This window comes from Clinocottus analis, unplaced genomic scaffold (genome assembly GCF_023055335.1).
Source record: "Clinocottus analis isolate CAN_PGR_092001 unplaced genomic scaffold, fCliAna1.0.p SCAF_22, whole genome shotgun sequence".
NCBI lineage: Eukaryota > Metazoa > Chordata > Actinopteri > Perciformes > Cottidae > Clinocottus > Clinocottus analis.
In genome coordinates, this window is record NW_027175954.1 from 4,733,627 (window position 1) to 4,761,573 (window position 27,947).

The following is a 27,947-nucleotide window of genomic DNA, read 5'->3' on the forward strand; positions in this document are numbered from 1 at the left end:
AACATTTTAATATTGAAGTATTGGGAGTTACAGTGTGTCTCTTATGTTGGTCTTCATTTTGAGTTTTTGGTCCAACACAAAAAAAATGGCAATGCGAGTATTCAGATATATATATTTTTTTAATCATAACTGTAAGTAACTGGTCGGTTTCTTAAGAATTTGACAAAGAACCACTCGATGACTGAAGCAGTTTGATTAAACAGGTCTCTCTTGCCTCACATGTCCTCAGCGTGCACAACTTGCCCAGTTGTCAACTTCTCACCCTGGGCGGGCTTGGCCTCGCTGTAACCCAAGCTCTTGGTCCTTCTGTTCCCCACTGGGTAACTTGACCCAAGATTGCTTTGTCATGTGCCAGAGAGAGAGGTTCCCTCTCCACACCCACTGCCTTTGTGCGACCAACCTAACACAGACATATCAGTGTTGTTTTAGCACATTCACTTTAGCTTTTATGGTTAAATTTGACATTTAAGGAGGCCTGCCTCAAAGGATGTAGGTTTTATAGGTTTAAACCTCATTTGGACTTTGTGGGTGTGTTTGTGATTATATAATGCTGTCCTTTTGAACTAGTGTCTGAAATATGTGAAAAACACGTGTGTGTGTGTGCAATATGTCAGTGTTGAATGTGAGTAGTGTTTTTTTTAAGTACATTTTTATATGTGACTGTGTGTATATAATTCAATGTTTTTGTCCATGTGATTCCTGTATGTCTGTGTGCCTGCAGTTTAAAGGCTAGGGGCTTTTCAGATCTACAAGTTGTTTTTTTTATCCTGTTTGTGGAGGGAAAGGTCTGATGCTCATCATGCTGTCTCAGTCAGGGCCTTGGCCTACTAACAAAGGACACCCTGTGGATGGAAAAACAGCTAAGGGATGAAAAAGAAACGCACATCCACAGCATTGTTAATACGGTCAAAATCGTACCCAAAAACAATAACCAAAAAGCTTTAGTTCGCATTCCTCACACTCTGTTGGTCTGCTTCCTGATCTGTCTGATCACTGTGCCGGTTGCTTGTGTACTTTGTTTATCATTTACTCACATTTCAAACGGGACTGGAAAGGTTTCTGGTATTTGATCAGTTATTTGATTTTGATCACACAATTTGGTTGGTGAAACTTGTTCAACGTGTCCCAATACTTTCCCTAGCTTCAGCAACGAAGAGGAGTGAATCATCTTATCTTATGATAAAATGCAGCAATTGCTCAGACAAGTTTATCTCTTATTTTGTGGGGATCTTATTTTGAGCCACAAAACAAAACGTTCAGCCCAACTCCAATGACTTGGCAAAGCCAAGAGTTCATGACCTTGTTGAGTCTGCATTTAAATGAATGAATGCTGTGTTTTCTAAATATAACTACAAACACCAAGAGGTGGAAAATACAATCTAGAAACAGAACAACGTGGCATCGTATTTACTTTTGAAGATCTGAAGAGACTTCTCACTCTCCCCTGACCTATATCTTTTTAAACACATGATATGACTGCAATGCATGATATGTAAACAGGTTCTGAAGCTTCATGGTTTGTTTTTGTCTGGTGTGAGTAAAATGGCTCTATTTTGAATTGCAGTGGCACAGTGGGACGTTTTTATATTCCAGTAATAAATTACTGATGTATTAAATTGTCCCAGATAAAAAGGGGTTCAAGTGGTGTCTCTTTGTCTATCGCTTTAATGCACTTCATTTTATTATTGGACTGTCCTTCATGTACGTACACCAAATGAAGTCATAGATCTCAGCTCAGCTGATATTTGCCTGAATTTCAACTCCTTTTTTTTTCTCCTGCTTTGTGATCCTTTTTCACACCGACGACAAATCCCATTTGAAAGAAAATGCCCAATAGCCTGTTTCTCTTTTGGTTATTCACCCCAATAATGGTGCTAGGCCAAACTATGTGGCTTTTGTTCTGGTTATCCCAGACACATATTTCTGGTTTGCCGGCCTCTTTCTTCTGGCCTCGAGTATTCTTCAGTGAGAGCAGTGCAGCTGGTGGAGAATGCACACAGAGACACAAGCTATGCTAGGACACATTGGCTAAACTAAAAAAAAAAGCATTTGGCCAACGGTCAGGCAAGACTGGAGCAGTCATTGTGAGAACACACATATAACCTTTGGCCTTATTTCTCTGCAGGCATGGAAGAAGCGGTGGTTTGTTCTTCGCAGCGGCCGTCTGACGGGCGACCCAGACGTATTGGAGTACTACAAGAATGACCATGCCAAGAAGCCCATCCGTGTGATTGATCTCAACTTGTGCGAGCAGGTATGCTTCCTCTGTACTATCAGCCTGCAATCTCAAAAGGCACGTTCCACATTTCTAACTGTATGGTTAATTCTTAACATTAATGAATATCTGTAATTGCCAGTAATTTGTGTGTTTTTGTGCAAATAACTGATAGATATTATTAACAACGTAAAAGGATAACTTTTCACGTGTTTGACAGTTTACACTTGGTTGGAAAAGGCTATTACTTTCAGCTCTACTACTTATCAATAAGAATAGCTTTCTTTTTTTATTGGCGATTATACTTAATTTATATATTTGTCAATATATTTGTTTGTGAACGCTTCAGGTGGACGCTGGGCTGACGTTCAACAAGAAGGACCTGGAGCACAGGTTCATATTCGACATCAAGACCATCGACCGCGTCTTCTACCTGGTGGCGGACACCGAAGACGAAATGAATAAGTGGGTTCGCTGCATCTGTGACATCTGTGGATTTAACCCCACTGACGAAGGTAAACATTGGCATTAGATGGTTAACCACATATCACTGCTGCATTACATCAACATTGCTTGAGACGGTAGGGATTGAAGTTTGACTTCACCAGGACGGATTTCACACCAAGTTAAAGTTCAAACCACATGTAATCACCCGCACACCATGGATTTTTACATTTTGTGACATTTGGTCAGATATCTTGGGATATCCAAATCTGAAGTTTGAATTGCTTTAAGTGTAAACAATATTCCTATGAAGAACAGGTCTTGATAAGAACAGATTGAAAGTTAGAAGATAGTGGTAGATATTGTTCAATACCTATTTTCAATACATCTTAAGTGATGAACAGCCTCAAACATTTATTCTGTTACTTTTGTCTCTGAGGCAGTAGTCTGTGATTGCATTAATTATAACCCAATAGCTAAATATGAACCAGCATTATCACTTTGTTCTTGACTAATTTATTACTAAATAGCAATACCAAACAGTTCATCCTCTGAGATCCTCACAGCAGACCGTCAACTGTTATTGCCACCGGATGTTGCCAATATGACAGTAACCAGCACTAAAACATTACCAGTGTAATATGTAAACAAAGAAACATAATTCAAAAGACAAAAAAGTTTCATTATTGACCTCACATGTCACTCCACAGTAATGATTGTGTGTTTTCATACAGTATTGATCTTTTCATGCACCAACAGTCTTCTTTGAACACCTTCTATAATGTATGTGCATAAATAGAGGAAAAGCTGAATTGCTGTGTAGCAGCTTCTTCACCAGCAGTCAGCCGGAGTCAAACAAACCATATCAACTTAAGAGTTAATTACTGTACATTTGATTGGTCTCTCTTATTTGATCTCTCTCTCTCTCTCTTTCTCTCTCTCTCTCTTTCTTCGCTGAATATGCCAGAAGGCCTCTATTCAGCATAGTTCTCAGCAGAGGTCCAATGATCCATGTGTTGTGTTAAATCTCATGTTACCCTCGTCCCCAATACTGTATAATCAAATCATTGTGCTCCTGTCGGTCCCACTGCCCCTGTTTCGTTCTTTCCCTCTTATCTGGTTCTCATTGTCTCTCGTTTGCGTACTCTTGTTTCCCTCTCTGTCCTCTGTCTCCGAGCCTAATTGCAAGCGTTGCTATTTGCATCTCAGTCTTCTATTGTTTCCCCCCCGTCCTCGACTAAATATGCCAGCATTTGAATGCGATGAGAACGATTTCCCCGTCTTGCATATCTCGCCACTAAGAGTCTTTTAGAAGAGGAATGCACATTTCAAACCTGGCAACTGAGTCACAGATTATGCTCCTCCAAGGTCAGCTTCTACTATACCCCCACCTCTGTTGCATAGCTAGTGTTGCAGGGCAAGCCCGATAACGCTCTTTAATGCAATCATTGAAACGGGCTGTTAAAACCGTGTTGTGCAAACAAACAGTGAGCCCCATTCAAGGAGAAACTGGGTCTGCAGACCAAAATCCTTGCAGATAGCCCTTCTCACAATTATTGTTACAAAAGAATGTCCTTGGCTCCCTCTTTAGCACTCGCTTTCACTCCTCTGTGTGTGAGACCCAACTTGGTGCTCTGTTGTGTGTGTGGCCACACTCGAGTGCTTCATGGCTGGCCTGATATTAGAGGGAACATTCAGAGAGACAGTGGAGGAGGTGAAAATGAGTATGAGCAGAGGGGATTTTCCCTTTTCCTGCATGAATCAGCACTTACAGCTTCAACAAACAAATGTGGGGGAAAAGGGAAGACGATAGCAGAGACGCAAATGATGCACCGTGATTTGAGAAGTTTACTTTTTAAAGAGGAGAAAGAGGGGGCCTTTCTAGAGAAAACCATGTTGGTTATAGGAGAGAGTGGGAGGAGAACTGAGAAAAAAGTAAAAAGATGCGGAATGAATACAGATATACTATTTCACCGAGCATACGCATCAGCCATCTTGGCTCTCAGTGCAGTGCAACAATCAGCTTGAGCAGAAGGGTTTGAAAAGGACTCTGGTATTTGTGTGACAAAGAAGAGACCTTGAGGAAACGCTGTCTGAGGAGGAGTGTGTGGGATTCTGAAGGCGAACACCGTATTCAGGCCGTTCACGAACAAATTATGCATTTAAGTGGGTTTCGTGCATATACGTGTGTTGGAAATACAAATTCGTGATGATTTCTTCTTTGAGTACATTCACAGCAATGACTGGAGTGTGCGGTAACTTGATATTAGCTGTCAGTGCCAGCCAATGTTACTGAGGAAATCTTGTCACCCATGTCACACCTACGTATTCCATGTCCTTCCCCTCAAGTAGGACAGTGCGCTTTACATGAAAAGGTTAGATATCTCCCTGAAATCTTCCACTCAAGAAGTGAGGTGTTTAGACTCTCGTGACTTGCAACAGGCTAGTAGCTTTGATTTTCGGTGGATCTATTTTAAAGAGATATCTGAGATTTGTCCTTGAGTTGTTGAGTCTCCGGTTCAGAAATTATAGACGTAGATGTAAAGATGATGTAGTGTCAGTGTGGTGACTGTTACATGGAGTTGCTAGGATACAGCGTGGGTCCAAGTTTACTCAGCCGGTTGACATTGGCAAACACAGCTTACTGTTTACTCTCTGCTTAATATCATCAGTCACTAACATCACCCGCGTGGACTAAGTGGGCGTTACATATCCACAGTAGGAGCAGGGACCAGCTTCTTGGATGACTGATTTCAGCTGGAGCCAGAGGTTAACAAAAAGGCCACAATTTAATTATTACCAAGCATTATGCTAATACTAGGACAAATACAAACGTAGTAAATTCAGTTTGAGATGTCCATAAAATAAATAGGACATGAACTGATGAATCCTTCCAACTTCCATCCACCTGATGCCTTACATAATATTAATGTGCTATTACAATGTGTGCCATGTCCTGCCCAGATTAATAACTGCAAAGCCACTGAACAATATGTCAGCCTCAACAGCCATTCATAGACATGTGCTGAGCCGTCACCGGATCTCAATGGCTTCTCATCTTTTGGCATCAATTGAATCACTTGATTACGGTCCTAAGAATAATGCACATCTATATTATTTTTTTTGTACAATATAGCAGTGGTTCTCAACCTTTCTTCACTGATGTACCCTCTATGAAATATATATGTCTACCCCTTAACCAGTGTGAAACATTGTGGTTGAAAAAAAGCTTTAATACATAGCGCTGTGCCATCAGTGTCTGATTTAATGTAAAATATATACAATTCAGTTTATGAACTTGCACTTATATTTTTTTTAATTTTTCTTAATTAACCATTTTTAAACATTTTTTTAATGGATGCTCATTTTCAATATATTTAAAACAAATCTCACGTAATCCCTGGAGTGCATTCACGTACCCACAGGGACACGCGTACCCCTTATTCAAAAAACACTGCAAAGTAGCATACATGAAATTCAGGGCTTCACTTCATAAAAGGTGTATGAAATTATTTTGTTTTTAGTGGAGGTGATCGTTAATTCAGAAGCAGTGGCCCGCCTCCTCTCTCGTCATCTGTGACAAACCTGTATTTTCTAAAGAAGACATTACGTAAATAGTCGTGAGAGGAATTAACCTCAGCTATCTTGTTTCTTTCCTTCAGAGGCAGCAAAAGCTGCTCACCAGTCAGCCATGGGAGGCCTGGTGGTGGACACCCCACCACACCCAGCTCTGGGTAATATTGCCGGTCCAGCAGCAATGCTGTCCAGTGTGCCCCCTCCATACCAGCCGGTCAATGTGCGTCACCTGGAGTCTCAGTCCAGCTCGGAGGAGCCCCAGGATTACCTGTGGCTCGTCAACTGTGAGAGCAAAAAGCCTGAACCCAACAGGTGAGTTTGTGTCCACGTGTGATTATTATATGTATGAGTCTCCGTATTCACATTGCTGGAGTGCTGCACAGTGACAAGCTCCTCTCTTTTCCAACCCATTTCTTCTTTTTGTACATTTCATGTACTGCCACTCTCGTCCTTGTCTCTGCTGTGTGCCGTGTAGCTCAGTGCAGCGTCACTCTCCATTGGAGGGAGACCAGGAGTATTTGCTCCTGGAGGAATGTGAGAGCAAGACTCTTCCTCTTCAGGCTAGTCTGTGAGTGGCCAGCCATTCAGCTGGAACTGCCTGCTTGTGTGTGGAGTGCTACATGTGTTTTAAAAAAACAAGACAGATCAACAGCGACACTTTAAAACTTCACAGCTGTAGATTTTCATGGCATCTGTAGATCGACCCAACACTTTTTGTTGCCTTCATGTTGTTTGATTCACCCAACATCTTCTGAGAAAAGGAATGCTAACATCTCTAGAGGTGCCAAGATAAGTGACAAGATGTCTGTATATAATGTTATGTTACTAACCTTGGCTTGCAGACAATGCTGTGAAGGCTTACCTTGACTGAGTGGATTTCTTTGCTTGTCAAAATTAATTATGCATATTTAATTCTCTGGTGTGATTGTATATTGTCTCCTTAGAGCTCATGCTGAGTGTTCCAAGTCTACCTCTTCAGAGACGGACCTGAATGACAACCTCCCCTCTCATCGCACGCCCACATCGTCCACCTCCTCAGCTAAACACACCTCGCACAATGGCTTCTTCCCACAGCACCCAGCCCCTGCCTCCGCCTCTTCCATCTACGACTCGCCTCCATCACGTTGTGCCTCTCTATCAACTGACGCCGGCCTTTACCACCTCCCTCGCAGCTACTCCCAGGACACTGTGCTGCTCCCAAAGTCAGCCTCCTCCCCCGTGGCCCATCCGGACAGCGGGGATGCCTCTGAGCTCTATGTCTTCAACACACCGTCACGGAAGCCCTCAATGGAGTCACAGTTGCGCAACCTTTCCATCAGTTATGATATCCCACCTACACCTGGCGCAAATTGTACCTACCAGGTGCCCCGCACTCTGTCAGTGTCGACAGGTGTAGGAGGCTCAGAGGGTGGGGGGGATGCAGTACCCCCTCCCAGACCGCCCAAGCCTTCGCTCAGTACCACCTCAGGACCCCCACCGCCCCCAGCTGAGCGCTCCCCTACGGACCCCTATTACGTGCCCCGCTCAGCATCAGAGACGGACGGAAACTACTGTGTGCCTACTAGTGCTGGGAATAAGGCGTTACGCAGCAACACTATCGGCACAGTGGACTGTTCACGCCTCCGGAAAGGTTTGTGTCAGAGAGTTAGTTTTTTTCTTTTCTCATATTGTTGTAGAGATTTCCTATGCATTGGAAAACCACGATGAAAGTAGAAAATATGTTTCATGGTCTTAAAATATTTAAATTTAGTGTAATGTTTGATAGGACACACACATTTACAATTTTGATATTTTAAGTGCAGTGATATTTTAAATCAATCTTATATGGTTTTTGCAGAACTTTTAGGTTGGCATTTAGGACCTTTTTTTTGCATTCTTTTGATAGAAGACATCGCAGGAGCTCTCAACATGTTTTCTTCATAACTTCAATCTCTATTTTTGTCCTTACTTTGTTCTGTTCGCGAAACATCGAAATTATCAAGAGCTTATCAGACCTTAACACAGAGCAGGGAGTTTTGTGCAGATGTCTTGACGATCAAAGGCCTCGACTTTATACGTTTATATGTTAAGAATCCTCTTCATATGTCCTCGCTTGTGGACAAGTGCATCCCCTCTGTTGCATCCCTGAAACTACAGATATATTTTGCTAGTTATGAGCAGAAGCCTCTTTGTTGTACATATCCTGTATTATACTGTCACTTACCTTGGGAGCATTGGTGCTGTCATCTAAATCTGCCAAAACACCCCATATTATCTATTTAAGTCGGGGTTTAAAAGTCCATGTGACATAACAGCAATGTCTGTGTGCCGTTATCACTTCCTCTTTCTATGAAAGCAAGAGAAGATTCTACTAGAATCTGACAAATCAGTTATTCCATGGAGACTCAAGATGTATTTTATAATAAAAGTTGAGTATAATTAGAAAATATAGCAAAGCTAATAATAAAAGGTTACATTTATAGCAGCAATTTTAAAACGATTCACAGCATCCTTAGTAGAAAGGCTTAAAATAGATGGAACACAACTTTGTGACAAGAACAGAGAAACCTATGAAGTAAATTAGGACACAACGTAATATATTCTTTCACTCACTTCTCCCTCTTGTGGTGACAAATGTCATTACAAAAGTATTAGTGGGAAAATAATTGTTTTCAAAAACCAAGAGACCCTGAAGTTCTTTAGTGAAAGTCGGTTATCAGCCGTTCAACCTGCGCAAATTAATTGTAAAAAGTGTCAATCTGTCGGTGAATATTCCAGCCTCATCAGTTGTTCACATTGAATGGAGTTGAGGCTGTTGTGAATATTTCACCCAACACGAGTCGGGCTGGAGCGATTTAAGTCTGCTCTGCGACGTAATGACAAACAAACAGGCCCGGGTGCAAATGCACTGTAAAGGACTATTGAGTGGTTGAAGTATTTATACTCTAAACGGGAGTTCATCTGACCAAATTTAAACTTTATTTTTTCCTTCACAACATTTTAAAGAAAGGACATTTCTAAATTCAATTATCCCCCGTGGTGGTCCCCGACCGCTAAGCGGACACTAGCACTGCTGTGTTCTTGTGGCCGTAAGTGAAATGCATTAGCCACTGCATTAGTGCCTAATGAGAATGCAAAAAGAAATAATACTGTGCTGAACAGTGGAGTCATTACATACTGTATAGCTGCTGAGCTTTATCCCGCTGAGCCAAATAGTCTTTCCAGTGTCATGGAAACACATACTGTATTTTAATTAGGCCTCTATTATGTCTGTCGTTGGGATTATGCTGTAGCATAAATGGGCTTGATATTCAGTATTTAGCTTTGGTATGGGGAATCGTGCAGTATATTATATGGATGTGTATATTTGGTAATTTTATTTTTTGTTTTGTTGCAGATTTTGGATCCCAGGACTGCTATGATATTCCTCGATCATTCCCCTCTGAGAAAAGCTGTTCATTTGACTTCAATGAAAGCTTCAACAGCTACTTTGTAAGTGTTGTTCCAAGCTTCTCTGGTTTATTAACTCACAATCCTGTAGAACTCCTGTGTGCGCTCAAGTAGGGCTTGTCTGTTTAAAGGTTTTTGAGTTATGAATTTGACTGTTTTTACAATCTTGATTGTTGTAGTTGTTATCAGAGACGTAAAATGTTTAAAGTGCACAAAAGAAACAGTGAAAAATCTGCTTACAATCAAGTTCTGACTTTTCTCAGCTGTCATACTGCATGCAAATGCTGCATTCCTATCTCTGCTCCCATGTTGCTATTCTGCGTTGTGGGGCGGAAATCAGTCCTAATGTGGTAGAGAAAGCCATCAACGTGTATTACGGTTTCCTGTTTTTCTTCATTGCTTCCCAATACCATATTGCATACTTCATAAGCAAACCTGCTAAAAAAAACAAAAAAACCCCAGAAAGGTCATTGCAAACTTTTCTCTCTTTTTTTGGCAATCATACATTATTAATTATATAAGTGAACTTTACCCAGGTAAAACAATGGCTCCAGTCTGGTGGAATTGAGAACAATCAGAAAAAACTAAAGAAAATATGAACTGTCTGCTGCCACTGTGATGTTTGCAAAGAAAATGTCAACAGTGCACTTTATTGTGGATTGAAGTAACATCACATGTCAAAGAGATAGCAGACGTACTGCAGCAGTTTCTAAAATAGTTTGAGTGCAGATGACTGTTCATTGTTTTGTCTAAAATTAAAGTTGACTATCATTACTGTTCCCCCGTGGCCTGAGTTTAGAGGCACATACCATCTATGTTTGTCCTTTGTGAACATGTCCTTTTGCCTTGTCACACTCAGAAAAATAAAGGAATGATGCCAGTCGGCAGCCAGTCCACAGAAGAAGTCGACCAGAACTACGTACCCATGAGTGCCAACTCGCCATCACACCATCACTCGGGCACTTTGTCGGAGCCGATGCATGAACCGAACTATGTGCCCATGACACCAAGCACCATGGAGTTCTCATCGCTGGGAAAACAGGTCCCCCCGCCTGCCCACATGGGTTTCCGCTCCAGTCCCAAGACCCCCCCTCGCAGGCCAATGCTCAGTGACTGCCAGCCCCCGCCTGTGGACCGAAATCTCAAACCTGATCGCAAAGGTGAGAGGACAACGAGTGTGCATGCATGTATGGTTCATAAATATTTTGTAGGTTTTATCAAGTTCTTGCTGCGGGGGTTGATGTGTGCCGGAGTGTATTGTTGCTTCAGTATGCTCAGTATTCACTAATGCAAAAACTGATCATGCTTTGTCTCACACTCGGCTGCTATTCTCATAGTGCTCGCTCATGGTCATGAAGCCATCTGTACAACATTTAATCATTTCCATCCATTCTCAATGCAGTGTCTTTCTTCATCATACTTCAGTGGCCACTGTGGACAAATGTGTTTCCTAATTTTGTCTCTCTTGGTTTGTCTGGTGTGTTAAATACCATCGTCTTCTTCTGTGCCCGTGCTTGACCAGCTTATTTCACCTCTTGATAAATTAGTTTAGTGCCTGCTACATCCTCTTACATCCAACACAGTAAGCTCCTTGTCAAAAGGACTTTTGTCCGGAGCTCAAGAGGCCTGTAGACAGTTTTGGAGGGGGCTGGTCCCTGTGCCATGGAGTGACCGAAGCCCGGAGTGGTCACCTCAATCCCCTTTGTTCCCTTCATCTGAATGAGCTCTTTGATGAAAGACCTAATAGCTAGGGGACTTGCAATCTGGGCAGATTGAAAGGCTGAGCAATGGGCAGAGAGAGAAAGGAAACTGATGAGGGATGTCAGGGAGACAGGGAGTCATCATGTAGGCAAACCAAAAGCCATGGCGGTCAGTGTCACTGAAGAAAAATAGGACGCGTTCTTGAGGATTACAGTTCCCCAGTGGGAAATCCCTCAGTGCACCACTTTTCTATTTCGGTGACCTCTGAACCAGTTATCTCGAAATTTGGCAATCATCATCGTGGGACTACTATGGCTGAAAGTTATTATTGTTTTATTTTTACTTTCTTCAAATCATAACTGGAAATCATCAGTGCTCCTGAAGCTTGGATGTACATTGTCTATCAGGAATACTTCATCCTTAAATTGGGATTGTTTTGGCCAACAGTGCAAGTTTATTCCAATATATAAACTCTATCTCGAGGAGGAAAAATTGTAGCTTCCAGTAGGCAATCAATCTTCACCTAATCCCCTCGCGCATTACATTCAGTCTTTAGAAATGCGTAAGTATTAGAACAGAGGATGTCGGTATGACTCATATTCAGGCCTGTAGCTTTTGATCCATAATTTCCAGAAAGGTATGGCAGTAAAAAGTCCGTTTTGTAGTTCTGGCCCTGTCATTGGTAGTTTATCTTGCTATGTATCACTTCCTCTCATTGGTTTTGTCCAGCAACCCTGATTTTTCCCTTCTTTTTTTTTACAATAAAATGTATTACTATTCATCACATCATCTTAGTCTTCACTATGTTTTTTTGTTTTATTTAGAGCTAAGAGACTGAAGTGTATCTACTCCTATTTTAAAAAAAACAAATCTCAAAACAATCCTCTGCTGATGGCATCTTGTGGATGCATTTTGATTTTATGCAACGCACTTCGCAGTTGATCATTTGAAAAGTACTATAATAGTGAGTAACATCACTATTTAGATATTTATTCACTAAACTCTGTTTTAAAATGTGTGGGTAAAAATGTTTTCAATAAGTACAATACCACATGCTCGATTGATTTTTAATTGGACATTGTTGTTTTTTTTTTATTTACAATGAGCCATAAAAGATTCCTCTGGCCAAATTGAACTCACTACCCGTCATGTTCATCTTCTTTTTCTCTCTCTGCTTTGGTTTGTTTCTGCCATATGTTGCGAGCGCTATGACATCTGTGGTCAAGGCCAGCAATCGGCTTTTCCTTCACATTAACACTGTGATATGTTCAACTGACATGAATTATTGTACTTTAAGATTGTGGCACATTTGGGTTTTTGCTCTCGTTGGCGCTGCAGAACAATGTTGTGATGAGCGTCGTAATGTGAAAGGAGCTACAGTGTGTGTCTCTTTGTTTTTGTCTTCGTCACGTGACATCATTTCTCAGTGTACTCCCAGTGCTTATGCACAGCTCGTCGTGCATGCACAGCTGTGATGTCAGTCTTTGTGTGGGAAGCCGTGGTGCATGGAGTGAGGTGCATGTTGGGCACTATGGGTCCGCTGTTGTCATGACAATCATCCTTTTGAAAAACTGTGCTGCACAAAAAGGTGTTTGGATGTACGCAAGGTTATAGTTTTGTTGTTCTGCAAAGTCTCGTCTTTTGCTTTGCATGGCAGGACAGTTGGGTTGAACTATTGTGATCAACAAAAATTTTCTAATAAGCAAAGTCTTCTTTCACCAATCAGGTCAGAGTCCTAAAATAATAAGAGCAAAAGGTGTCGGTTTAGAGCGAACCGACTCTCAAACCGTAGGTGAATTCCCGAGGGGACGACGCAAGGGTAGGTACTCCACACTGATCTGCCATTGTGTATCTGAAAACTTTCCATTCCTTGACCCCTCTCAAACTCTACTTCATCTTGACTCTTTGCATGCGGCGTACTGTCGGATTTGTCTTGTTTCTCCGGCCTGTTGGTTCGATAAGAAACTGTGTGCAAACCACACTCAATCAAATCGTACCTCTTAATGTTTGCTGGCTGCGATGAGCACATCCATCCAGAGCTACCCAAATAGGTTTAAGAATAAAACACGGGTGTCAGAGCTGTTGCACTAATCCAGTCTTATTTTAAATCCCAGCAGGAGGGGACTGAGTGTGCACTTCATCCACGGTGGATTGGAGTCACAGCATGCCTCTCAGAATACACTGTTACTACCACCTTACACGAACCACCTTCTCCCTCTGATGTGAACACATACACACACACAGTCACAACAAATGACTTACTAACAATTCTCTTACAAAACATTTCTTTCTGTGTTTTTATTTAATATATTGTCCTTCCAAACACACATTCAGAAGTAGCAACCACAACAGAATTATTGTCACAAGAACACTCACATGTCTCTGGAAACTAGTAGATGGCTCTTCAAGAGGAAATTGAACAATGATATCATCTAATAAAAGAGCCTAAGATAGATTATCCCTTCTGCTTGGGTACATACAGAGTGTACTAGCAAGTAAGTAGTTTACCATGTATTAGTTTGACTCCTTGTATATTGTACACAGTTTTGTTTTGTAGAATCACCCAATTGTTTTCAGTTTGTATTGTTTTTCACCTTTTAAAGGAAGGAAATTGGTTCAAACAATATTTTATACATTTTATGTGACCAGACACACACACACACACACACACACACACACACACACACACACACACAGAATATAATTATTAATTATTATTGTATTTGTAATTTATATAAATGATACCAGAGAGAGTTGCTCTCTCTGGTATTTTCATCCCAATGGTTTGATTTCTAATTTTCAGGAGTTTGTAATTGTTCACGTTTCTTTTTCTAAATATGTTTGTTTACATCTACATCCATTATGCAGTCATTTGTTCCAGTCTTGATCTGCATTAGTAATAATGACATGATTTAACACTTGAAATATAAAATTCTCCAAATCGGTTGATTTATTTCACAGTATTTTTACAACATTTTGACAACATTTTTTTTACTCCACCTTACATAAATGTAGCTAAAGTATGTTTCTTAAGCAGTGGCTGACTGTTATGTGTACTTTTCTTCAGGAAGACCAGCTCCACTTGAAATCAAACCACTGCCAGAATGGGAGGAGCCCTGTACGCCTGTCCGCTCGCCTGTCACACGGTCATTCGCTCGGGAGTAAGTATCTAAAATGATCTGCAGCATTTTTTGTAGTTCCGCATTTTTGCTAACAACTAAGGGTATGTTCACACCACTGTTTCCTAAGCCCTTTGAAACAAATAAAATACAATCAGTTTTCCTTTGTATTAGTTGTGCTTTAAAAAAAAACAAACTAGGGTAATACAAATAAACTAAATTTTAGCAGCTGATGTTACAGAAACAGTGTGTATTGCCCTATTTGGTTTAAATAACACAAAATACAGTTTAGTTTTCTTTTTTTGTCGTAAAAATATAATTTGGCGTGAACATTCCCTTTTGTACTGGATACAATTAACTGAATAAGTAGGCACTAACACTTCATGCTTTACTGTAGTCACCTTGTGGCCGACGTAGCACTGCTCATAAACGCTGGTCTGGGATCTGCCTCAGAGCTACATATGCTGAATGCAGTTTATTGTTTGGTATCAGGTCTATTGCTGTGCTTTGTGCTGCAGGGACTCCGCAGGCTGCAGTGGGTTATAGCTGTGGCTGTTATGTCTGTGATATATTTTGTGTTCACCAGAGACTGTACATGTCTGGAAGTCGGTGTGTAAACAATGTGAATGCTGCTCAGTCTTTCTAGGTTTCCAATGCCAACGAGACCCGCATCAGTGCATAGTACGGCCTCCAGCACTGACTCCGAAGACTGTGATGAGAATTATGTAGCCATGGTCTCTAATAAGTCCACAGATGAACCAGTATGTAACACACAACTATCCTCTGATATAAGAAGTTGCATGATTACTGTTTTCTAATCTCAAATCGCAGATAATCAAAGCTCTGGAAAAATGTGCTCAATGTCTTATTTGATCATTTTTGTGATATGTTTTTGAGGCTTGTTGAAACTATTTGAAATCATTGTTGTATATGACATTAACAAAGACAGTGTTTACTACGGATACACTGCAAATACAGTAGAGTGTATGTATGAGGCAGGCACAATTTCCGGGGTTGAACACCATGAAACCTACAATGTTAAGCTGTAATTGCTGCACAGAAACTATTAGAAAGCCCATTTCCAGCTCTCGCTCCTCGAAGGCATACATTAGTGTGGAGAAATAACTGGTTGCTGCAGATGGACTCCTCGCCACTTCAACTCTTTTCTTTGCAATTTCTTCTTATTTCTTTCTTGTTCTGCAGCTCTGCTATCTTTATCCTCTATTTTGTTGTTTTTCTTTTCAGGTATTGTGTTCTTTAAAAAAAAAATGCTTGTTTTATCAAATAGGTTCCTTTACTGTTGTACAAAGATCTCTCTTTGTTTTATCGGCATTGGCTTATGTGGCATCAATATGAGACACATTTTAGGCATAATAATATTGGGCACATCAGCCATACATTAATGGGACGGCATTTCTGTCATCGGGGTTTCTTTCTCTTACAGTTAGGTGAATAATTTTCCTGTTTTTCTTGCTATAACAATTTAACTATTCCCAACATTTGCTTTGATATTGTCTGCTGACTTCCTGTTCTTTCATCACTTCTGTTAATTTCTTTCTCCCTAGTTCCTCATTTCTTTGGCTTCACCAGACTCTGGCTTCATTCGTTTTCTTTTTCTCGCATTTCGTTCTTGACCAGCTGCTGTTTCTTTTTTCCTTTGTCACTGCTTCCTTCTCACTCTATGTAGAGAGGAGTCCTTCTACTGCACAGTCCCCATCACCCCTGTAAAGAGGGAGGTGGAGGACCTTTACATCATAGAGGAGGTGAGCAGGGTTGCCAGGTTAGACGTGCATGGCCTGCTCTGTGAAAATACCGGGGGTTACCAGTTTAAGGTGTTATCATTTTATCAGACAGTCGGCAAGTTCATCGTGCATACTTTGCTGTGCTTTTATCCCTCCCCAACACCAGCTAGAAAGAGTTGCTTGGGTACTTAGTTTGCAGTGCAGTGATTTTTAAGATGTGAAATACAATTACTTTCATTCTAATTAGTATGCACTAGTTTTGTCACCATTTTAGTTATAGTAACACTACCCGACTTGTAGTTAGAAATTAACACTACCAATAGGTCCAACATTTACCTTTTAGTGTTGTCACAATACCATAATTTGGATTTGTTTCTACTAACACTAAAGCTCTTTCTCTGTTATCTTAAATTTGCTGTAAACACAAAGCGATGCCACTGACCCACCGCTACTTTTTTCAGTTTAAAATGGGGGAAGCATAATAAACTAAAAAAGAACAAACTCTGCAATCTGAAAAGTAGAAAAAAACTTTTCAGAATTAAAATCTGAGATACTTTGCAAAGTCTTTTGTATTTCATTGGACAGCTTTGAATCAACTGGACTTTGGGCACGTAAGCCAAATTTGTGTTGCCTGTATCAGCAAAATGATAAATCCACACTTCAGCGAACAAACTTTGCCAGTCTGGTGCTTGTTTGATCGGACTAGCGAGATGAAAGATGTTCGCTGATCAAACCAATCTTTTCTCATGATGAAATGATGATCAACTTCATCTAAGCAGCGCTGTTATTTACTGCTCCCATTTTGACAATTATTATACGGGAACTGATTGTACACAAATTTCGGGTTAATTGTGTATCGCTATTTGTGTTTTCATCCTTTTAAATGTTCCGATCCACAAATCATCAGTTCTGTAAGTGCATCATCTGAAGTTCTGAAGGGCTCGCATAACATGCTCTGTGAAAGTACCAACTTTTTGGGAAATCAAATCAGTCAATCTCTTGCAGCCTTAACAAACCAATATTAATTATTGTGACAATGCTAGATTGTATTGAAGTATGACTTTGCGTCACTGACACTGGATTATTGTTCCTATTCAGTGAATAAAAGCATCCTTTTCTGGCTAATGTAGAACATGAAGCTCGGTGCCCCCATGACTGTGGATGGTGGGAGCAGCCCTATGGTGAAGCCGAAGGGAGACAAACAGGTGGAGTACCTGGATTTGGATCTTGACTCCGGGAAGTCTACCCCACCTAGGAAGGTAAGAATGAATCAGCCCTCACATCCTGAGCCCACGCATTCACAAGTAATTTTAAAGGAACTTCAAGACAGACCTGTTTTGTGTTTTTCTTTATGAAGGTTAAAAGCAATGGAACTGGAATGGCAGTGTCGGATGAGCGTGTTGACTACGTGGTTGTGGACCAGCAACGAACACAGGCCCTTAAGAGCACACGAGAGGCCTGGAACGATGGCCGCCAATCCACTGAGACAGACATTCCTTCCAAGGGACCCAAGTGACCCTGTTGTCCCGACCGCCAACCCACCCTCCAAACACTCAAACTGTTGGGCCTTTTACACTAGTGTAGGCTCGGGTGTGTGCTTTGGGACGGTCCAGCTGTCACTTTCCACCTCAGCAAGATCCTTTATGGGTAGTGGAGCTTCACAGCCACTAAACTGTTTAGTTAACACCGCTGTTAGGCCTAGGACAGCACTGTGTGTACAGTCGTAGGAAGTGGTATGAGCCAGGAATAAGCTGTTTGCAGTATGAAAGCAGGTGGAATGACTGGACTTGTCATCGGGGGTTTAACTTAAGCAGATCCACAAACTTTGAACATTCACTGCCTCCTATATTGGATTAGACTTTGTTTTGTTTTGTTCTGTTGTTCACCTTTCAATGGCTGGTGGGCGGATCCGCAGTTAACGTTTCCTTAAATTATAATGCTGTTTGATGTTTTGGAGTATCAATTGAATCACTTGATAACATGATCACGATACTTTATCAATGCAACACTCTACTACTTATCATAGCTGGTTAACAGAGTTGATTTTTTTTAGTTTCTCCTGTTTGAGTGGAGTGAAGTTTCCATTGTCAATGGTCACAGATCTGTTTTTCACCAAGTTCATGTGGATGGCTGAAATTCACCCTCAACTGTGTTTATGGCAAACTTTAAACTTGATCTCCAAGATAATCCAGTGCGACAGAATTTCATAGTTTTATTACTTTTCTTTTAATGTAAAGGCAGTTGAACTCGTTAATATTACATGTAACCAAGTGCTCAATTTAAGCTTTGGATTCACTCAAGGTTTAATCCACTGAACATGATTTGATTTCCATTTACTTTGTACGTGGAGATGCTTCAATCTGTTATAATGGAAGTGCAAAGACTGTACAAAAGTGTTATGTATATAAACAGGAAAAGTGTCCTTTATTTGTATGGAATATCCAGCGTGTTTGACTCGAGGGTATGTGGATTCTGCAGGGTAGAATCCTGTGCCTGTTTTAGGTGGTGTCAGGATTTGTGATAAATGAATGAATTACTGTGAGTTTTTAAAAGAAAGTGACAGGTTTTATATAAGTTATGCAAAGGTATCAAACTTAGGCTAGAGAGAGAAAATCAGGTACTTACAATACTAACCATTTCTAATTTATTTCTCAAGTTATTTCATCAGGTGGAAGTCTTGTCCACTTTTAGTTCAGTATTCTTGATTAATTTGCTAAAGTCTGTTAAAAATGTTTCGTTTGACAAGCGCCGGTCAATTAGTTTCACAAGTTCATTGATATTCCTCATTTCTCTCTCATTTTAGGTTTAATTTATTTCAAATTGAACTGGCATACAGTTTTGGGAAATTGACTGCCTTATGTGGTCAACTTGATACATCTTTTCTAGACCGTGAAAAAGTCTTTGTCTGCATAAATCTGTGCTTTACTAACCTGTGAACTTTGACTCGGAAGTCCCAAGCATGTGCTACCACAAGATAAAATCATTGCTGTACATATTTTGCCATCAATTAGATTAACATGTATCATTTGAAAAAATGTGCCTACTACGTCATCTTCACTCTTTCCTTATTGCAGTCTTTTTGTGATACAGACTGCATAGCTGACGATGCTTTATCTTTTTTTTAATGAATCTCGACAGAAAATGTAAATTTTGAAAATGGACTAAATAAAATCCAACCTCTTATCCATGTATTGTCTTTCTTTAGTATGACTTCCATGATGGTAAGAAAATCTAAATGGTGAAGAAACGTAACTGTCCTGTGCATGTTGAGTGTTCTCTTATTTGGGGTTTCATTTCAGTCTTTTCAATCACATTCATATAGCAAAATCGATAACACCTTTCCACAAGTCTGCACCTTGATCTCTAGAAAATTGCCTCGACATTCTGATAAAACAGCCTGCAACTACGACCATATCATCAGAATTCCTGTGTTTATTGGCCTAACGAGTAAACTGAACAGATCTTGAATTTGAGCATTTCTAGTTTCCTTAAAGTAATGTATATATTATGTAGTATGTATTCAAACTTTATTTTTCTTAAACCAAATAAAGGTGGTGGCATGGACATGATCCATAATTTTTATTTATGGATTAAGATTTACATATGATATACAAATATATAATTTGATGAATACACAGTATTTCAAGTAGACTTCGTAATTAACCAAGTCTGCTCATTTTAGATCATAGAATACAGGCGTCACTTCAAGTTGCTGTCGTTGAGTGCGAAGAAAATGGAGCCAACTTCAAAAGCGGGCTTAATTAAACTGTTATGGTCGAGTTACTTATGGCAGTAAGGGGGTATTTTTGTGCTATTATTGAACAAAAGATTTAGAGAATGTCTTCATAACAGAGGTACGTTACGTTACGTTTTTTGAGATGCCTCGCATTATCTCACTTAGTTAGCTAGCTTGCGTAGTTAACGCACGACTTGACTCAAACGTAAGCCAACGTCAATATGGATATAGACTTCGTCATATAGTCTCGTTAGGTTTGATTGTATAAGGTCACTGGTTAACGTTAACTAACCTCTCACTAGTTTACGTTAACATGGTTAACAGCTAACGGTTAGCTAACTAGTTAACGGTTGATGACGCTGCGAGCTGGAAAACGACCAAGTTCGTTGACCGTGAAAATTGCCGTAAGTGGTATTTTTTTTTTTTTTTTTTAAAGAAGGCTTGTATATTTTCTGCAAGAAAGCAATAACGTTAACGCGACATATTGCGTTATTCAATCACGAGTTTTCTTTTGGGAGGGTTAGCGACCTAAGTTAAACATCCCACGTCCCATCACACTGAGAGGTGACGTCACGATACGGCATTTGGAAAGTTTGTGCCGGGGCCGTTAATTGACTTCAGACACAGCATCAATTTTATCTAGAAAGTTGTGTTGATGGTAACTTTTGCAGGTATAATGTTGGCAATGTTGATCCAAAAGAACTTTGGAACCACTATTTTTCATTCCAGTTGTAATAAAGCCTCTAAAAAAAAATAGAATGTTGTGTTTCATCCTCTGTTTCACTATTTCGTTTTTTTTGTTGTTGCTCCTGTTCTCATAGAAATGTATGCAGCTCATTGACTTGGGAGAGAGCCCCTCCAACTAAAGCGTCTTGCCTTTGGCATCCAAAGGCCAGCAGAGCAATTTACAACATGGGTCACCTTGCACAGAAACTCAAATCAGTCATTTATAATATTTTAGCTTTACATAGGCGACCACTAGATGGAGCTGTTGCTTGATGAACTCGCTGGCTCTGTTTGCCTCTACGCTTCGCTTTTGCCCACACCCCTTTCAGTGCAGTCACTTCTCTTGACGTCCTGCTGTCTGAGGCTCTGCAGTGTTGTGTCAGTCTACATTTAATTTCCAATTTCTTCACCACGAGCTTTACAGGCCAATCGGCTGTTCTCCTGGGTTACTGCAATGACCACAAAGACTCTCAAAATTCAAGAGTTTTTTGTTGTCCATATGTGGCTATTTTCAATAGATCGCAGTTAATTTACTAGGCGAGCATACCTTATCTAAAACCATGGTCTGTACACAAGAAGGGTGTTTACAGATGTTTGTCAAGGGGCCACCAGAATAATTATTTGGGGTTTCAACATTTTATGGTTCTCTCTAGATATTGTTCTGGATATATCTTGTTGAATGATATATAGAGCAGCAAATACTAAATCAACAATAATAATGACAATAGATCACCTAATATCCCATCTCTTGAGGGTGTAACCATGGAAATGTTCAAGGAGCTTTACACCTGTAAATGCTTAAGCATGCATTATGCATAGTTTCATTGTAGTGTTATCTGTACAAGGTCACTACCATTTTAACTTTGATTTTGGTGATGAATGTCGACTGTTGTCAATATCTCAGCCAGCTAATTATCATAAATTTATGGATTCACGACAGGCCACTAGTTTAATCAAATGCAACATATGGGCTGACTGGCTTCAGTCACATTTAATCCCATACATTTGTTGCGCTCCACATCATGTACTCTGGCTGTATGTTACCTTTTTTAATTTCTTTCTGAATGACCTTATTGAAGCTCATCTTGAGGTAAGATGACATACAGCTGGGAAATGTATCAATATCCTAACATGAGACTGGACCTCTTCTTAGCTTGTAAAAAGATGTAATAAGAGTCTTTTTTTTGGTTTTAAATGCTGCATTACAGTAAAGCTATAATAATATTTATATTTCCTCCACATCGTTTGTTACCATGACATCCAGCAGATTGTTTAATGTTGCCATCAGGTGGCTTCATCCTTTAGTTGAAATGGAATTTAGAAGATTTTCATGTTGTCGGACATGGCTGATGGGATTACAGGTTAACACATGGCAGGTTTGGACTCTTTCTTTTTAATTAGCTACTTCTTCACTGCTTATGAGAGTTGCTGGTTTGCACCCTTGATGTGTGAGAACTGGATTACTGGTAATGTCATCATCAGGGGTTATGCCAGTGTTCGTTTTTGAACTCACGTTTGACCTTGGGGACCTGAAGAACATGTCTTTGTCTTCGTGGTCATGTTTACAAGGCTGCTTATAGTAAGTTATACGGTTTCTTCACCATCATGAATCCCGTTCTTAGCTCTTTTTCTTCACGCTTTATTTGATAAAAATGAACGACCCCATGTCCAAATCCAAAGGGAGGTTACTCTTCAGTTTACAGTTCAGCCTTTCCATTTAGATCTTGTTAAGCATGAACGCTTTACAACAAAAACAATTTACCCTTCATTTGGTTAAAAGATTTAAGGTGTTGCGAGTAAAGCATCTTAATCACGGCCTTTGTGCCATAAAGAGGCGACGTTTGAAGTTAAAGCACACGTCGAGCCTGCTTCGTTTTGTTTACACATGTGCCTCCACCTACACAGTCGCAGCTGCGTGGTGCAGCCTGGGGAGCCTCTTTGCAGGATCTTTGGCAGTGTGTGAGTAATGGAGCAGAGAGAGAGTCTCTTAACGGGACCAACAGAATAATTATGAGGCGGGCTGAGAGGCTGTGTGTGCGCTGCAGAGAGCTAGTGAGCCGTATTGGGCCGAGGCCTGGACCTCTGCCTGGACTGATGGGAGCCGTCTGTACGGCGGCCTGGTGTTCTGTCCAGTGGGGCCACTTACAGAGCAACACACGTTCCCCCTAAATGGGGGTGAGAACTACAACGTGGTTAAACAAAATTTCCAAACCAATCCAAAAAACCTGTGTTGTATCCGCTCCAAATACTGAATGGGTGGTGTTTTGAACAAGACATTGCTACGTGCTTTTGTCAACAAAGTCCGGCAAACAACATGCCTGGGTAATTAACTTCATTAGTGTGAGTGAAAAGTCAGCACTAAAGACTTCAGTAATTTTTTTTAGATGTGTGTCATATTAATAGGGAACACACCACAAGTAATACAACATGAACATTCCTCAGAAGACATGTTTGCCTTTTGTAGGCATCATTGGACTGGCAGAGCAGTCAACTGATGGGGTTGAGGAAGTTGCACGTGTTCCCTGTTGCACCAACTAGAGTGCAACCGATATTAATGTTTGTGAGTTTAAAAATATGGGATAATGATGGATTGTTACAGTATTTGTACGATGTAAGAAAAAGGTGACGTGTAATTGCAACATGACAGTTTGTAAATGACTGTAAATACTTCTTTGGGATATTTGTACTGCAATTTTCATCTCACTTTTTAGCTGACAAACACTTATTTAGGGCTCAAACTGTTAAATGTTGAATATTTTGTCAACTTCTTGCTATATTAATTGTTTGGTCTATAAATAATCTTGAATTTCTTGAAGTGCTCATCACAATTTACAAAATCTTCAGATGTCTTGTTTTATGCGACTGACAGTTCAATGAGATACTAGTTTTACATTTATGGAATACTAAAGAAAGCAAGAAAAAGTCCACATTTAAAATGGTGGAAAGAGATCATTTTGACTTGATTTGATGTTACAGTTGCAGCGCTTCATGTATTTGCCAGTCTATTAGGTACTTAGCTAAAATCATTTACAGCTCTGCAGTAAAATCTTACCTTCATGAAGGCTATAATGTTCTTTTTTCGTTGAAACTGACCTTCAGTCTGAAGGCTACAGTCTGTGTTGCTTTTGAATTGCTGTGAATTAGACTAGACTGAGAAGTATCTTCATATTCTGTCCACATGCGAATGAGCGTGGACTACTTATTAGTACTATTACACTTTTCACTAAAAATCTTCAACATTCAACTGTACCACCACAACTAAAACCTAACATTACAACCTTTATACATGCAGGATTCATTTGGCGGCTGTAATCATAGATTCCATTAGTTATATCTTGGTGTACCTAATAACTAGCAAGTGAGCGATACAGATGCCAATATATCTGTGATAAGCTAAAACCACATGGATTCAATATTCCAATATTTAACCTTCATCTTTTTAGGAGTTGTTTTGTGCCGGTTTTATTTAATTTAGCGGATGCTATACAGTTGGCCAGTATATATTGCGTGGACTTCTCTTTTTATTCTGTCAATGTGTCAGTTTGACTGTTAGTTGTACTCCACTCAACTTACCTTTTTTTTCTCTCCGAATGAACATTCAGCATCTCGGATGTAGTTCTGATCAAATGCATCTCATTACAGTACTTCCTGGAAGCCCTGTATTAAGTCATCTTTAGTTCTGTTTACCGCATATGTCGCACTCCCTCATCCTTCAATTCTGGCAGCCAGTCTGTCATTCTCTTAAGCCTCAACCCGCCCAGTCAACCTCTTCTCTCGCCGGCATGCCATCTATCTGTCCACTTTTTTTTTACTCTCACTACCTCTCCAGCTTTTCCTCCTTCCTCTCTTTCAAACCTCTAATCACATTAAGGCAGAGCCAATGCCAGACTGAATCTGAAACAACTCAAAGCATCAGTGCTCAGTGAACCCAGATACGCAATTTTATTTTGTACTGTGTCCAGACAAAATCAATTTCACCTCCTTGTCCAGCTCTTAAGTTGGATATAGAGCAATGTCCTCTTGACACTTACTTTCCCCAAAGCACAATTGTAAAATCGGTTGAGGTCGACAGACGTTATGAAAAGACACCTGTGGTTTAACAGAAACAAGTAGAGGAAAAAATAAATATTTTTTGTGTGCATGATTCCATGTGAAACTTGTTATAGCAGAGGACTGTTTACATCGGCATAAATATTTAATACTCAGTTTCCCGTCCTTGTCAGTGCAGAGATGTATTTTATTGCACATAAAGAAAAGAAAGTTTTCTATTTTCTGTCTATTTCTAGATCAAATAAACTTCTCTCCCCCGGCGGGTCCCTACCACTCAGCGATAACTTGGCCTCACCTGCCTGTGCTTGCCCCGTCTTTGACATTATACTGCGGATCCTACTTCCTGGCAACAGCCCAGAGGAGAAAAAAAGTGAGTGATTTCAAAAACCCTCTCTGGCCTTCTCTCTCTCACCAAAGCTGGCACTAATCAGATTTCGCGACGGCTCGAGGATTGAGTTTTTGTGTGTGACTGCAATGTCATCAGCTGAGATTTGGAGCAGTAAAAACCATTACTGTATTGAAAATAAATGGTCATTGTATTTAGAAAGCAGCATTCTATGCAGACTTGTAATTCAGCTTATGATTTGTGTCATTTTTGCCACTCCACAGTTTCACTGCATTTATTGCACATTTGCACAGGTCCATTAACTAAGCTGATGATTATTATATTACCTAGGATATAAATGCACAACTCTATTGCTTCAGATTCTACATTTATACTATGTAACGAGGTTCTATTAATTTGGAATAGCTTAAATAATTTGCCTGAAGATAATTCAAAGTTGATCCCTGCTGCTCATGCACCATTATGCGTCAGCTAACATCAATCTTTCCATGCACAATAGGACAAAATGTTTCTCAACAATTAGGTGATTTATGAATGAGATTAGTCAGTCAGCATTGTAGATTATCTGCTTCTTAAAGATGACGCAGAGATCTCCCCCTCGATGAGAAGTTGATGTTAGTGCAGTAATAATTGCCGGGGAGAAAGAGAAATCAGTTGTGCATACTAAGATATCAGTCATCGATTTTACGGCCGCCTTAAGATGGCATGGCATTTTGCACCTCCAGAGTCCACACTGTAGGAGTCCCTTGACTCAAATATAGATTGGCTCCTTGAGTCTGCTCTTGGATGTATCTGGATATGTTTCTGCCGCTGTCTTCACTTTTTGTTTTGTGGTGTGTCAGCTTTTCATCTGTGGAGCTGGTTGTCTTACACAGCAGCTTGGAGCTCGGCAGTCTGACAGTGTCAGCGGGACTTGTGTCACACTATTGTCAGGAAGAATCTTAAATTTGGGAATATATATATATATATGTGTGTGTATGTTTGTATGTGTGTTTATGTTATGGAAAAGCCTTGTCTCTAAGAGTTGGTGAATATAAGTGCCGAAGAAACTTAACTTCAACATTGTGGGGTGAACTTATTCCAATTTCCATCTTGATGTGAATCATCCATAAATGTCACAAATGCTTGACAGACTTTGAATTGCGTTTGTCAATGTGGACTACACCAGAAATATTTTCCCCCCAGAACACAAATCTCCACGACAGAAAAATGTCAAAAACATACAACCGTTATTTTTTTCTGGGGATAAGGTTAGAATGGGAGGGCTAAACCTTTATGGTCCAGGTGAACGTCGGATTTTGTGGTGATATTCATCTCGCATCTGATCGGTTCTCACTTTATTTCTCCAAACAAAAGTTATCTCTCAATATAACGTAACACTTTTAGCTTTTTGTTTCTCGATACACAACAGGGAGACGGTGAAGAACCAGAATAATGATGTTATACAGGCTATTTATTTAAGTGTTTATTACTTTGTGTTTAATGTCTGTTAATCCAGATTGTTTTTTTTCAAATTTAGTTTTCACTTGACAGTTATTCAGTGTTGTGTAGTAGACTTTATTGAAGTCAAAGATAGTTCACTTACGTTGATTGTGATCACCTTTTTATAGCTCAATATTATTATTTGTTATTATTATTATTTGGGACTTGAAAAATCTATTTTCGGTCGACCTCTACTGAATTTGCTGCAAGTATGTTAAGCCAAGCCTTGAAACTACTCTTTTGGTAATTGCCTTTGGAAGCTGCATTACGCTGCAACTTCCAACCTCTCCCACTTACGTATTATTGATCACTGGTGCTGTGATTCGGTAACGTCCCTTTGCGGCATGGCACAGACTGTTGAAAAAGCAGGCGCCTCATCAGATGAGAGTTGCCGGAAGTGTTTTCACCAAGCCTCCTGGTGAGGGACACTTAACAGGAAACACCGCTCAGTTTGGCTGGTCTGTGTTTTTTTTTCTCTCGTGAAAACGGCTATCCATCTGTGTAATAGGCCTTGTCAAAGGTTTACCGAGAATCAGCAATTCACTCTGAGACTCGGCTGCGTTTGCCACCAAAAGGGGCTCTGATAAGCTCTAAGAGTCCATTGAGGCGGTGAGCAGGTTTTGATGAATAGTGATATCGTGACAGTTGTTGTCCCCCTTCTCATTCAGTTTCCACCGTCGAGACTTATCTGCACACACTCTTCTTCCTCAATGCCGTATTCAATGCGTACAAATAAGAGATGAATGCATTACTGACTTTATTATTTGCTTTCCTCTGCTTGAAATCTTAATCCAAGTAATTTGCTGTCTTATTGAATAGTTTCACAATTAACAGTTTCTTGAAATTATTGTGCATCCCGGAGGACTTTGAGGTGATTATCCGCCTTTTTGAGTTCAGATATTAATTTTGTTCACAGCTGAGCTGCCAGGACATTCGGGGAATTTAATTTCTGCTATGTCTTTTGAACGACTTAACTTAGTTCTATCAGACATGGCTCAAACTGATTACATTTTGAAGTATTAGTGTTAGGAAGTTAAACGAGTCATAATTCCTTCTGTCTATTTTTGTCTGCTGTAAAAAAAACAACCTCAAACAACTACATTTATTTAAGTCGCTTGCCTAAAATCACTTTTTACAAGATTGAATTTAAAAGAGGATGACTTTGTCCCTTATAAATGTATTACACTTGAATGAGTGTCTGATTGAAGTTGCTTGTTTCAGATGTTTTGAAGATTGTTCCTCCACGGCTAATTTTAGACGTGATGTTCTGAGTGTGTGCGAGAGTCAGGTCAGCACAGTATAGTCAAAATTCATACCGACCGCTCAAATTGCTACTGGAGGGTACTTTTTACACCTTTTTATATCTTACACCCCTACCCAA

General features: G+C 40.1%; 1 protein-coding gene across 7 annotated transcripts in view; it reads left to right on the top strand.

Annotated features, from left to right (window-relative positions):
- gab1 (GRB2-associated binding protein 1) overlaps positions 1 to 19,409 on the top strand; it is a 47,113-nt gene extending 27,704 nt beyond the window's left edge. For 4 of the 7 annotated variants that reach the window (XM_068588729.1, XM_068588730.1, XM_068588734.1 and 1 more), the window contains 11 exons: positions 2,126 to 2,254; positions 2,565 to 2,730; positions 6,322 to 6,547; positions 7,180 to 7,865; positions 9,612 to 9,706; positions 10,524 to 10,824; positions 13,092 to 13,184; positions 14,433 to 14,526; positions 15,122 to 15,245; positions 17,357 to 17,485; positions 17,584 to 19,409. In XM_068588729.1, coding sequence (XP_068444830.1) covers positions 2,126 to 2,254; positions 2,565 to 2,730; positions 6,322 to 6,547; positions 7,180 to 7,865; positions 9,612 to 9,706; positions 10,524 to 10,824; positions 13,092 to 13,184; positions 14,433 to 14,526; positions 15,122 to 15,245; positions 17,357 to 17,485; positions 17,584 to 17,742 — 2,202 coding nt within the window. In that variant the 3' untranslated portion in view covers positions 17,743 to 19,409. Of the gene's footprint in view, positions 1 to 2,125; positions 2,255 to 2,564; positions 2,731 to 6,321; positions 6,548 to 7,179; positions 7,866 to 9,611; positions 9,707 to 10,523; positions 10,825 to 13,091; positions 13,185 to 14,432; positions 14,527 to 15,121; positions 15,246 to 16,171; positions 16,248 to 17,356; positions 17,486 to 17,583 lie in introns of those variants that run through there. The other 3 variants (XM_068588731.1, XM_068588732.1, XM_068588735.1) reach the window with 3 other exon arrangements.
- Positions 19,410 to 27,947: the final 8,538 nt, after the last annotated feature.